The sequence below is a fragment of the Crinia signifera genome, chromosome 5 (genome assembly GCF_055691185.1).
Source record: "Crinia signifera chromosome 5, ASM5569118v1, whole genome shotgun sequence".
NCBI lineage: Eukaryota > Metazoa > Chordata > Amphibia > Anura > Myobatrachidae > Crinia > Crinia signifera.
Genome location: NC_139221.1, coordinates 127467959 through 127481359, shown reverse-complemented (window position 1 = coordinate 127481359; position 13401 = coordinate 127467959). Strand labels below are relative to the sequence as shown.

The window sequence follows — 13401 nt, the reverse complement described above, 5'->3', positions numbered from 1 at the left end:
TCGACCTTCCGGGGTCGACCTAATGACTGTCGACCTTAGTGTGGTCTGACAGATGACCATTTCCCCAATGAATAGAGCAAGGGTTTAGTAGTGTAATACTTCTAGAAACATAGGTTACAGTCAGATATAAGAAAAACCCAAAGCTAAACAGGAGCAGTGAAGAAGGAATAATCTGCCATATGAAATACCATAGCCCTGGCAAATATATATTTTTTTTACATGGATGTTACCCGGGTATCACCTTGGAGAACCCCACATTGATGTTGGGTAAGTCAGAACATAGCCTTGGCAGAAGGGGGTGTGGACTGTGGTCTAGTGAGTATGTCCAGTGGCCCCGAGAGGGGGACACTAATTATCAAGGCCCGTTTCTGAAGGAGGGGCCCAGTGGGGTCCCAGTTACTTGGCAACAGTAGCTGCAGCAGCTTTTCTCAACCCTTTGCTGGACTGCAGTGTTTCCAGGGAGGTGCTTAAAGTGCTGATTTTTTTCTGCATTTTTTAAAGGCCCATACACACTGGGCTATTTTGAGCTAAAAGCAGCTCAGTTTTGAAGTACAGTAAGTACATCGAGGGACCTGGAAGTCAGGTAAGAGTGTACCGCGGGTGTGTCGGGACGCCAGCCTCCCTCGCCACTTGAAACCTGCACCATTCCGACCGAGACTGTAACTTTTTGCAGACTTAACCCCATCTCCCCCCACCATACCAGCCCCATCCAGCCCCACCCGGCAGAGCCCAGCAGTGCCGCTCCCATCTGCACTACCCCCGCAACCTGACCCCCGCACCATAATTTTTGAATAAAGTAATTTTTTCACCTAACATTGCAGTATCTATCATTGCATTATTCATTTACATAAAAGTGCATTTATACATCATGCATTTAACCAACACTTCACATTAAAGAGCGCAGGTTACTAAACCCCTTTTTGTATGCAGTTTTGAAGTATGACATTGTGTACAGAGGCAGAACTCTGGGAGGCAATGGAGTCATCTGCCGCCGGGCTCCTGCTCCCAAGGGGGCACCTCTCCTCCCCATCAAGTTTGAATCAGTTTATTGAAAGCAGTTGATATTGCTAATGTGGCTGACTCCTCCTTCTAAAATCATTTTTGCAAGTATCACACCCACCCTGTATTAGACCCATGACCTTACTGGAGACAGACACCTTACTGATTGAGCTATTTGGGGGGGGCACCAATACTTATCTTGCCTCCGGGCAACTTGGATGAACTTACGCCACTGATTGTGTACATGGCCAGTGATGAGTGATGACCGCTGATTCACGTTCCCGCATCATCGCCAGCCACCGCCGCACATCTGCTGGTATTACCATATTAGCGCTCTGCTATGAAAAACCGTCTTCCCCGTAAAAATTGCTGGCGGGGGGAAAAAGCGCTCAGTGCGTATGCACCTTAAGAGTGTATAGCCACATATACCTTTATTAGGCCACGTCCCCTGGAAAGCACCTGGGCCCGGAATACTACTGCCGGACTTCTACTGCTCTGTGGCGGAGTTTGTGGGTGGTGGGCCTAGGTTCAAATCTGCCTCCACCTCAACCCAAGTTCACAATATGCAACATGGCAGTGAGAGGCAGAGGGTGACAAGGAGAGGAAGGTGGAGGCAGAGTGTGACAGGGGCAGCAGAGGGCCCCTTAGTCCTCAGGGGCCCCAGAGCACTGCACCTGCTGCACCAATGGTAGTTCCACCTCTGACTCTGGGAGCTGCTGACATGGCCCTTGTCCATCTGTTTCTATTAAATAGATGCTGTGCTAGGGATAGGGGGACTCCCAGCTGCTCTGAACCCATTGGACACTGCTACCTGTGGGAGGGACAGACCCAAAACACAGGACTTAACTGCGACAATTGGGACAGTTGGGAGGAATGGTTAGAGCTTTGCAGAACATGTAAACAACTGGCAAAACAGCAGTGGTTCTTGCTAATGTAAGGGGTTATTGCACTGCATTAAATCCAATAATGAGATAAAGGTTTATTTTTCATGTCTAGTAGTTTACTGGATGAATACAAGCTGAACAGTTTCATACAGTGTGGGATTTGTGGATCTTGGTGAGAAACTAACAGAAGTTTTAACTGTTTTACATGATAAATATATATACTTCAGTGGTCTCTCTAATCCTGACCCAAATTTCCTCTCCCTGTCTTAGTCTCTACTCTCTCTTCCACTTTTAACTTCCCTACCCCATCCCAGCCTCACACTCTGTTACATATATACATTATGTCAGTTATTGTTTTTATACAATGCAATATATAACCCCAACTTACAATGGTTAATGAATCCACTGATTGAGCGGAATTTAATGCCCCCTGAGTTTAGCAACAGTGCGGGATGCCTGACAAACTCTGACGTTTTTTTAAAGGGGTAATAACTTTCAAGGCATGGTTTTGCCGTTAAATGATTGCCCCTTCAAAAAAACGTTTGAGTTGGGTTTGCATTCCGCACTGTCGCCGATCTCGGGCTTTAACATTCCTATGGCATTTATTTCAATGGCATACAGTATGCTGTGTATATGTCAATTTAAAGTTAGCTACTGTATATCTGTTAAAAGTTACATAGAATTTGATGGCAGATAAGTACCATTTGCCCAATGCTAGTCCTCTCATATACAGTACAAATACACACTTACATACTACGGTTAATTTTTGCTGGGAGCCAATAAACCTACCAGATATTTTTTAACGGTGGCAGGAAACTGGAATACTCAGAGGTAGCCTCAGACTGGCCCGATGGGGTACTGGGGACGACTTCACCGGTAGGCCTTGGTGACTTTTTAACCCTGGTCACTGCTTTAGGTGGGCAGGGCCTGACCCAGCAACTGCAAGATGCATTTGTTATCACCACTGGGTTAGTCAATAGCTGATGACTGCCTAGCAGCGATAACAAAAGCTTCTTGCAGCCACCAGGTGACTGACCTGATCTGACTTATCCGCTACTGACTGCCTGGCGGCAGTTGCAGGCTGAGAGGATGATGAGGAGCTGTGGGTGGGCATGCCGCAGACCTGCCCGCGTTGTGATGTTAGATGCCGGATCCCCACCGCATCTGATGTCATATGCCCCCCCCCCGTGGGCCCTTCCGCTCCCAGTCTGACACTGTCTAGAGGAAACCCATGCAAGCACAAAGAGAATAAACAAAATCTGCACATGGTAGGAATCGAACCCAGGATTTACATAATTGTTCTTGTTCCTTGACAAGTATACTGTATAATGCCAGTATTTCTTTCTATACCAGATACAAATTCCATAGGTTCTTATGGTAGAATAAGACTCTTACTGAACGTTGGTAAATAGGAGAGGAGTACATTTAGCCATAGGCGAATCTAATAGGTGGCACAAACTGTGAGATATGCACTATTTTTCTATTACATTTGCTTATAGATGCAAAATTGAATCGAAATTGAATGCTTTTTGCAGCAAATATATATATCATATATATATAATCCCGATGCGCATTCAAGTTTAGTGGAAATCAAAAAGAAAAATAGTCTTGCCAAGCAAGAACATATTGTAGAAATCGAATGGCACTGGGGCAGCTGAACTCCAAGGGGGAGAGAGAGAGAGAGAGAGAGAGAGAGAGAGAGAGAGAGAGAGAGAGACAGAGAGAGAAAGAGACAGAGAGACAGAGAGAGAGAGAAGAAATATACCCAGCGCAAAGTCCTTAATGCACGGAAATAAAATCCACAATTATGTCCACCACTTGTGCAGTCTCTTTCAGCAGATACTACCACAGATCCGAGGGAAAGTACTTTCAAAAAGCAAGAGAGAGACGCACCAATGAGGCAAATGTATAAAACACTTTTTTTACGTATAATAATGCTCACATACATGAGGGTTAGAGATAAAATGCTTGCCAGCCACGTAAATCAATGATCATAGCATGGAATCAGCTGCAGATGCACCGGGGGAGACCCAGCTCAGCCGCCGACCAGATGGACCACAAACTCAGCGCTCTCACCGCTCACAGGATACAGCCAAGCAACATGCAGGATCACCAGTGGAAAGTGGAAGAAGGACATCACTGCGTCAGACCAAGCAAGCCACGCCCAACGCGTTTCGTCACTGGAACGGACTTCGTCAGGGGGTGTGGTTATCCCAGGTAAGTATTGGATATATATACCATTTTTCCTTGCCAGGTGTAATCGATATCATAATTAACATACTAAATGGTTCTGGCAAGCAAACAAGTTTAATATACAGAGAAATCACACAAATACATATAATTTTAAAGTTGCCGCCCCACAACAAAAACATATGTTTAAATATTTATCACTAAATTTAGTCCGAAGAAAAACATATATATATATATATATATATATATCAAAAAAGAATATATCTATAAAAAAGTACATATTTATAAAATATATATTGGGCGTGGCTAGCTTGGTCTGACGCAATGACGTCCTTCTTCCACCGGTGATCCTGCATGTTGCTTGGCTGTATCCTGTGAGCGGTGAGAGCGCCGGCAGCAGCGCTCATAGGCTGCTGACGTTGGCCAATGGCTGCCTCTATATAAAGTCAACTCCACGCCGATGTGGATAGTGGGGTTATGAAAAGGTCGGGATGACGCGTACCGCATCCGCTCGTCACACTTCGGGCTGCCATGGATAGTGGGGGTGTTTCAGGAACACATTCACACCTGACATATCATACACCTGAGACAGTAATGACGACATGTGTTAACTGTTAACTGTAATTTAAATAAGATTAAGAAGAATAATGAAGAATAAATTATTCAATAACAATACAATTAATAAGAACAATGAAGAACACACAAAAAAAGATAAAAAGTCACTGGCGGAAACAGCAGCCGACGTCGACGCAGTTGTCTCTGCCTCTGCGGTGTCATCTTTTTCTGCCTGGGGAAGCAGGGTAAGCACGTGCAGGATGCGCAGGATAGAGTCTTCGCCGCCAACTGTCTTCCTCCAGATGAACTCCTTGAGATATAAGTCCAGCTGATGGCGCGCTGTTCCCCTTTGGCACTTATTGTGCCACTTGCAGGCACCCCACAACCTTTCTATGTTCTGGTTCTGGTGTGGTTGACCCTGGCGTGGTGGTACCCAGCCTGCTCCAACTGCTGCGTGTTGTAGGCCCTCCAGCAGTCAGAATAAATTGAGGTCCCCGGGAGCACGTGCCTCTCGATGGCAGCCATGAGGGTGTTGGCATCATGCCTCTCAACTGCCGTTATGAAGCACTATCTGGTCTCCTTGGAGATGCCCCTGAAGATCCACTGCTGAGGCAGCACGCGCCCAACATGGTTCTTGCGCTTGGTGAACAGGTTCTTGTCCACTTCCACATTGGTGCCTGGCCCTTCAATACGCCGGTGAGGCTGCGACAGGACATGTTATACTGTATAGTTGTCTTATGCGAGATGCCCAGGTGTCGCTCTCAGATGTGGATGCTCGTCAGCTCTTCTGCCCAGCAGAAGATGAATCTGATCAATGTCACAAACATCAGATGGCACCCTCTTAACCACTGTGCAGCCCTGACACTGACCTTCTTCCTGCAGCTATGGATATGGCAGCGCCACATCCGCTCCCTGACACTCATAGGGTGTCCATTGGGGCAGGTCTGTGTGTCAGGCAGGAATTACTGCCTCTGCAAAAATGCCACAGCATGCTCCTCAGTCTGGGGCAGATTAAATAAGGTCAGCTTCTCAGCAGCCATGACTCCAATACGTCTCACATATCGTCTCTAACAGTCTCCAACAGCTGACTGACTACGCTAACTGCATACCGCTCAATCTATTAGCTACGCTAACTGCGTACCGCTCACTATAACAGCTGACTGACTATGCTACATCTGACAGGGATGCGGCCGCATAGTCTATGGAACTGACTAACAACAGTACAGGAACGCTCATGCGACTACCACGGGAACACTTCGCTACGCTAATCACCCGATTCTGAAAGGTACACTACGCTACCTACGTAAGTGGCGCCGTGAAACTACACAAGTACCGAACAATTAAAGTGTAGTTCCATTCAGCAGCACACAGCCGCTGGAGCTGACATTACCGTTATGTTGTTCTGTCATTTGACAGATGTTAATTGCCTCCTGCAAATCTGCCAAGCTCTGATATGTCTGCATAGCTAATATCATGTTAAATTACTTAATTTAACATGATATTAACTATATCATATAAACGATATTCCAATTTGAAGTGACAAAAAGACACGGCACACAGGAAGAATCAGCACATTGCAGTCTCCTTTGCATCTGATAATCGAACTGCCGGCAGTAATTCAATATAAAGCCAAATGCTTAGAGTACTTAGAAATGAAGACAACTCTGCTGGTAAATGACTCACCAAAAACTTCTCGTAGCAAGGACAATCCGCTCTAAATCAGTATGTGTGGGAGGGGGAAAAAATTATATATTTTTTCTTCTACAATAAAGATATACTGTAACATGTGTTTTAGGGGGATTTTGATGGCTCCATCAATGTCATATATAGTGAGTTATATAGCACTGTATGTGCTCATTTTTACAATGCAATAAAACATGAATATAACTATTAGTTATTATTCTTTCATTAGATAAACATTTAAACAATGAGAGCACACTGTGTTGATCTAATTAAAAGTTTATTAAATAAAGAGTATATAATTATTCAATTAAAGACATACACACAAAATATATCTACAGTATAATCAAAGAACCAGTTCATGGAACGATTAGGTAGTTAAAATACAATTCTTTTGGGAGCAGCATTATAGAAGCTGTGGTCTTTTGATTCATAAATAAAAATTTGTATTATTATCACTAAGATCTGTTTCGCCTGATTATATGCTTAGTATAATTTATCTCTGTCATTAGATAAACACACTATGGCCCTTATTCTAATCTGTGCGGTACGGCCCGCGTGCGGCCGTACCGCCGATGTTTTCACTCTGCACATGCGCAGAGGTCACTCTGCGCATGTGCAGGCGAAATCGCCGCACACAAAAATTATACGCCGCAAAGGGGGCGTATAGGGGCGTGAGGGGCTTGATAGCCTCATTTACCTATGTATACGCCCAGCGTTTCATGGGCGTTCCCATGCAAACGCGGGGCGTATGCATGGTAATGAGGCTATGACGCCAGTGATGGGGGCGGAAAGCTGACATCGCCGGATGTCAGCTCTCCGCCCCCAAACAAGCTTTCACACGGACAAGTGTCCGTGTGGTCTCAGCTTGCGTGAGCTGGTGGAGCGTGCGGCCCTGCCTTCGATGGTCGTCGACCATCGAATGCAGGGGGCAGCTCCCACCATGGTGGAGGCGTACGCCCCACCATTTTTCATGCGGATCGCCAGCCGTCCGCGTACGGACGGCCGTGGCGATCCGTCTTGTAGGCGGGGATTGGTTTGTGCGGCCGGAGCAACGTATGCGGCTCCGGCCGCACAGATCAGAATAAGGGCCTATAACTGTTCCCAACAATTGATACATAGGACTCACTCAATTCATACACCTGCCTATTTTTAAGCTGCCCTATTCGGCATAGGACAGCCAACTCCGAGTAGCGTTCGCATGTGGGGGGGGGGGTAATTGTATTTGGGGGTATGACCATTGTGTATCGGAAAGTTTTTCAGGGCACCCCCAAGCCAAAAGCTTCTTATTCAGTAATTTAGGGAAAAACAAATTAAAATAAATAGTGTTTATATGCAGGGCCGGCGCTACCTGCTAAGCAGAGGATGCTGTGCATCCCCTGCTGTCTCTTGTGGCTGCTGGCTGCTGCTGCGCCTGTCACACTGCAGGGCACGCAGCAGCGCTGGAGGCACAGAGCTCCCTCCAGGCTCCTAAACTTCAGGTCAGTGCCTGGTCAGCAGTACGGAAAGGGGCGTGGCTACATGAGCGGAGCGGCAGGGCTACACGGAGCAGAAGGGGAGGGGCTATGAGGGAGCAAGACTGAAGACAGTGGACACAGGAGAGGATGAGCTGCCAGGATACTAAAGTGTGAGTGTACTATGTCGGCAACTGATGTGGGCATGTGTATAGGTAGTGCTACTAATGTCAGCAACTGGTGTGGGTACTTGTAAAGGCAGCGCTACTAATGTCGGCAACTGGTGTGGGCACATGTGTTGGCAGTGCTACTAATGTCGGCAACTGGTGTGGGCACGTGTATAGACAGCGATACTACTGTGGGCAACTGGTGTGAGCATGTGTATAGGCAGCACTACTAATGTTGGCAACTGGTGTGAGCACGTGTATAGGCAGCGATTCTACTGTCGGCAACTGGTGTGAGCATGTGTATAAGCAGTGCTACTAGTGTCTGCAACTGGTGTAGGCGTTATGTATAGGCATCACTACTACTGTCGGCAACTGGTGTGGGCGTTATGTATAGGCAGCGCTACTAATGTCAGCAACTGGTGTGGGCACGTGTATAGGCAGTGCTTCTTCTGTTGGCAACTGGTGTGGGCATATTTGTATAGGCAGTGCTACTAATGTCAGCAACTGGTGTTGGCATATGGTTACGCAGCGCTACTAATGTCGGCAACTGGTGTGAGTATGTGTATAGGCAGTGCTACTAATGTCGGCAACTGGTGTGAGTATTTGTATAGGCAGTGCTACTAATGTCGGCAACTGGTGTGGGCATGTGTATAGGCAGCGCTACTGCTGTCGGCTAGGTGTATAGGCAGCGCTACTGCTGTCGGCAACTGGTGTGGGCATATGGTTACACAGTGCTACTAATGTCGGCAACTGGTGTGAGCACTATGTATAAGCAGAGCAACTACTTTTGGCAACTGGTGTGGGCATTATGAATAAGCAATGCTACAAATGTGGGCATATGCAGGAGTACTTGGGGCATTATGTGTAGCATAATGTGTGTCAATGTCATATGGGCATGTTTGGTAAGGGGAATTATGGTGTGTGGCATAATGTGTAATGGGCATTATGGTGTGCTGCATATTGTGTAAGGGGCATCATGATGTGTGGCATAATGTATCATTTGCATTACTGTGTGTGGTATAATGTGTCATGGGCATTGAGGTGTGAAACATAATGTGTTATGATGATTACGGTGTAATTGGTATTTTTATGTGACCACGCCCCTTCCCTGTGAAGCCACGCTCCTACATTTTTGCACGCGCCTACGGCGCAAACTCTCCCTGTTTTTTTACTCATGGCACCAAAATGGTTAGTTACAGCTGTGTAAGGTGAATAATATTGTGCTACTGTGTGGTGTAATTTGGAGTAGGAGTACTATTGTGTGGCCATTCCCCGTCCTTGTGAGATTACACGTTTTTTCTTTCCATGTGCACTGTCCCTTTTGTAAAGCTTGGGTGGGCGCAAATTTATAGTTTGTAGGAGGGCGCCGAACCCCCTAGCACCGGCCCTGTTTATATGCCCTCATACACTAAGCCAATTTGGTCCGATTTTGGTCGATTGTTACCAGTCGGGCTGATAAATCGGACCAAATGGTCTGTCCCTGACATGCCATCGGGTCTGATGCGCAGTCCCGTGGGCATCGGACCTGTGTCAGGTGGTCGGACCTGCTGGTTGCCTGACCACCTGACCTTGCACCTCCCTCCTGGCGGCGAGACGGGCAGGTAGCAGTGACGCATGCTATCCATCACAACAAATTGTGATGGATCGCATGCATCCCTGCCAACTGGGAAGGCCCCAGGCGGCTCGCAGGGTGTCTGTACACTGCTGCGACTATCAGTTGCACCATAGAAATTTGCGCCAAACCTATGGCAGGTGCATATTCTATATATCTGACCAAGACCTCCTATGCCTGCAGATGTGCATCTGGGAATGCAGCCACTTGCACTGACATGCCCACTGCACAGGACATTTCCCATGCACTACTAGCTGCCCAGGAACACTCACCACCTTCTGGTACTGCCTGAATCGATGCTAGCAGCCCCTGAGTGCATTGTGGGGGTTTCAGACATTTATGCGCATGTGCGGTTGCATATAATCATATGGTACGTCAGCATTGTGTGTGGGGCTGAATCAGACCCCTTCCGTGCATCAGCTGACAGAGTTAGCCATTACCCTGTGGCAACATGTATGGAACACTTGCAGAAAATACCAAATACTGGTAATGAAGGCTCAGAACTGTTACCTTAAAGAGGGCTGCGTCTTCTTCTCTATTGTAATCTTGTTTCCCTGCATGTTTCCACGGTATACGGAAGATGGACCTGTCCTCATTCTCCCACACCAACCCAGGATACTTCCCACTGTCAATCTGGTCTATCAGCCACTGTCTCAGTTTTCCATTTCCACAGCTAATCGATGTCATTCCACACCCTCCGTTCTGGTTCATACCAATATACTCTCCTTTTCCACTGCACTGGGGTGAAAATGAAAATGGATTAATTGGAAAAAGGTTTTACTCCAAAAACATTGGAAATAGTAGCTCTAAGGTGGGGGTGGGGGTGGGGGGGGGATGTACTAAAAGGTAAATGCAGTAAAAACCCAAGTATATTATCACTCCGTGGATGTGTAGGAAGTCATAAAACCAGAAGTCAAGGCACTGAGCACAAAGGACAGCTCTTATCATTAGTACATATGAGATTAGCAACAATGTGGTCATTGGCAGGATGTACCATGGATGCTTAGTACAGTACATCTCACCCCTAGGGCAGGATGTACTAACATCCGCTGCCCCCCTCCACCGGCTGCCACATTCTTACTAATCGCATATGCTCTAATATATGCGATTAGTAACGCAAGGGACATCTTTTGCAATAAGAGCTGTCCCTTGTGATGCAGCGCTGTTGCTGGACTTCCAGATCTGAGACCCTCTGTGCATCCACAGAGTGCCGGCGCCGGCCGCAGAGCATGCTGGGATGGATCTGTGATAGATCCCTCACCTAGTGCTGCGGAGGGAAGCCCATAGACTTCTACAGGGTATTGCCAGCAATATCCCTGGTGGAGGGGGGTGAGAGTATACAGAAATGTGGTAAAAACCCTGATAAAGGGGTGCATCCCTTCTCCAGTCGCTTATATTATTGTACTGTTATCAGTGCTGCAATTAGGGGGCATTAAGGGGGCATGTGCCCAGAGTGCTAGACATAAGGATGTGTACTGATAGATATCTGGCTCGCGCAGCTCCTTGACAATCAATGCTTGCTGCAAGGATTTTAGATTGATTGTAAAGTCTGCTGCAGTCCAGAAGAATCAAGTGCTGAATAAAGCACATGGGCCTACAGGGGAGGAGGTTTGCTGTCTGCTAATACCCACTCCTGGACCCTGCCTGTTACTGTCAGCATCAGCAGCATGATATGACTGGTGGCAAGCTGTGTCTTTCACTGTGACACAGTGTATAGTACTGTAAGTACATTTTTAGTTTTATTGCTATTCCAATCTTGAGATCTCTCTCTCTCCCTTTCTCTGCCCCATGACTCTCTCTCCCTCTGTATCTCTCTTCTCAATTTCTCCCCTCTCTCTTTCTCTCCTCACTCCTTTTTCGCTCTCTTCTCTCCCTTCTCTATCCATGGTGCTGAGAGGGGGCAGGTATTAATTACCCCGGGCTGATGGCAGGGGCCCTGGTCCCCTGTACCTCCGCCTTTACCTACAGCAGCAGCAGCATGAAAGCTCAGCATAGGAAACGTAGTGTGGTGTGCTGCAGCACACACCCCCCCGGGCCCCCACCCGACACCTCCCCACCCCAGCGGCTGTACAGTACATGCAGATTATTTTTAAATGTGTTTTTCTCCAAGGGGATGTGGCAACGCCTCCCGTGATTAGGCCAGGCCCCAGAAAATTTCACTGGGGCCCAGCGGACCTCTCAGTGGCACTGCCTCTATCTTTCCATCTCCCCTCACTCAATCTCCCTCATTTCTCTATTTCTCCCCTTCTCCCCCCTCTCTCTCCCTCCCCCTTTTTTGTGGGGGGAGGGGGTTGCCAAATGTGCCCTGGGTGCTGAAAATCCTAATTTTGGCTCTGCTGCTATGCTGGCCACATCCTAACTGAATTTCATTTGGCAGTATGGATAACTGAGTTGGCCATTAGTACCATGAGGGTTATCTCTGAGTAATCAGTGTGCTGCATTGCATTCTAGTCAGAGCTGTGTAATCAGTCCCTAACTGCCATGTTACAGCTTTTGTTTGTAGAATGACAATTAAAAGCTAATTGTTTGGTACAGTATGTTATCTCTCTCCAAGGATTGATACATATCCCACTTAATCATCAATATTTGGAACCAAACTGCTCAATATAAGGTAGATTAAAGTTACGTATTAACACAATTAAATAATAATTTAGACTTCGAAATAGGGATAAAATGAAGGCTGGGCATCCGCTATCGAATCTTTCAATGCGAGGATAACTGACCATCGCGAGAAAATAATTTGATTTAAAAAAAAAGATTACTTTTCAATGGCGTCAAATATCTGAACACCGACATCGATTGTAGGTTGCGAACACCGTGATGCAACATCCATTCCTACTGGGATTGTCCTGAAGAAGGTAGGACATATGGGAGCACTCTTCATACTGTACATTCACATTTACTCTATAAACATTATTAGTTGTCCTAAAATAAATCAAGCGCTTTATGAAATACTAGCTAGCCCCAAACAAACCATCTCAGTTCTCTGGCATAATTATTTCTGAAAGATAAACCCTACTGAAGTCGCAAATCAGTTTAAATAAGTGAAATAACTAATTTATATACAGCACATTGAGGAATCATGTTTCTGGTTCCCCGCAGTAGTGATTAATATATAATACAGGAGGTGGCCTGCTCTGCCTCTAGTGTCACCAGACAACCAGTAACTGGAAGCTGAGGCCATCATGTGAGTAAAAAGATACAATATGAGTTGTAAGGGAATTTACCGTAGGTGCTTACAACTCTGTTTTAATCTTTGTTTAATGAGATAACGTTGTATCGAATTTCAAGAGAATCGAAGGAAAATGAGAGTTCAAAAGAAAAGGTCTGGGTAGAATAAATTACAAAATGGACACAAGGGTTGGCGGTTGAATCTTTCAATAAACAGTACATTCATAATAGAATACATAGCAATATAATTAGAATTGTAAAGTCAGAGAAAATCCAATGTCTCAAAACAACAATATGTTGTGGCTAGAGCAGTGGTTCCCAAGCTGTGGGCCGTAGCACCCTCAGGACACTAGTAAAGGTGCATGGGCTTGGTAGTCTGGGGCCAATTGTAATTATTTACAATATAACAGGCAAAACCAGTGCTTGTAGCCATCCATTATCACATTTGTGGACAGATAGAAGTAAATCCTGTCTCTCGACACATAACTGAACCTAAGGATGACAGATAAACACAATTTAATTTTACTATTTAATATTTGTTTCTGAACTTCTCAATAACAAACATTTGGCCTAGAGGTGCCTTGCAAAAATGTTGATGCTGTAGAGTGGCGTGATTCAAGAAGTTATGGAACCACTGGTCTAGAATGTAAGGAAAAGAGAAGCCTGGATGAATGCATATGATGAAAAGG

General features: G+C 46.1%; 1 protein-coding gene across 1 annotated transcript in view; it reads right to left on the bottom strand.

The window, feature by feature from the left end:
* IRF4 (interferon regulatory factor 4) overlaps nucleotides 1-10268 on the bottom strand; it is a 36790-nt gene extending 26522 nt beyond the window's left edge. The window contains exon 1 of the mRNA XM_083186277.1: nucleotides 10052-10268. Within this exon, the coding sequence (XP_083042403.1) occupies nucleotides 10052-10252 (201 nt within the window). The 5' untranslated portion in view covers nucleotides 10253-10268. The remainder of the gene's footprint in view (nucleotides 1-10051) is intronic.
* Between the last annotated feature and the right edge of the window lie 3133 nt (nucleotides 10269-13401).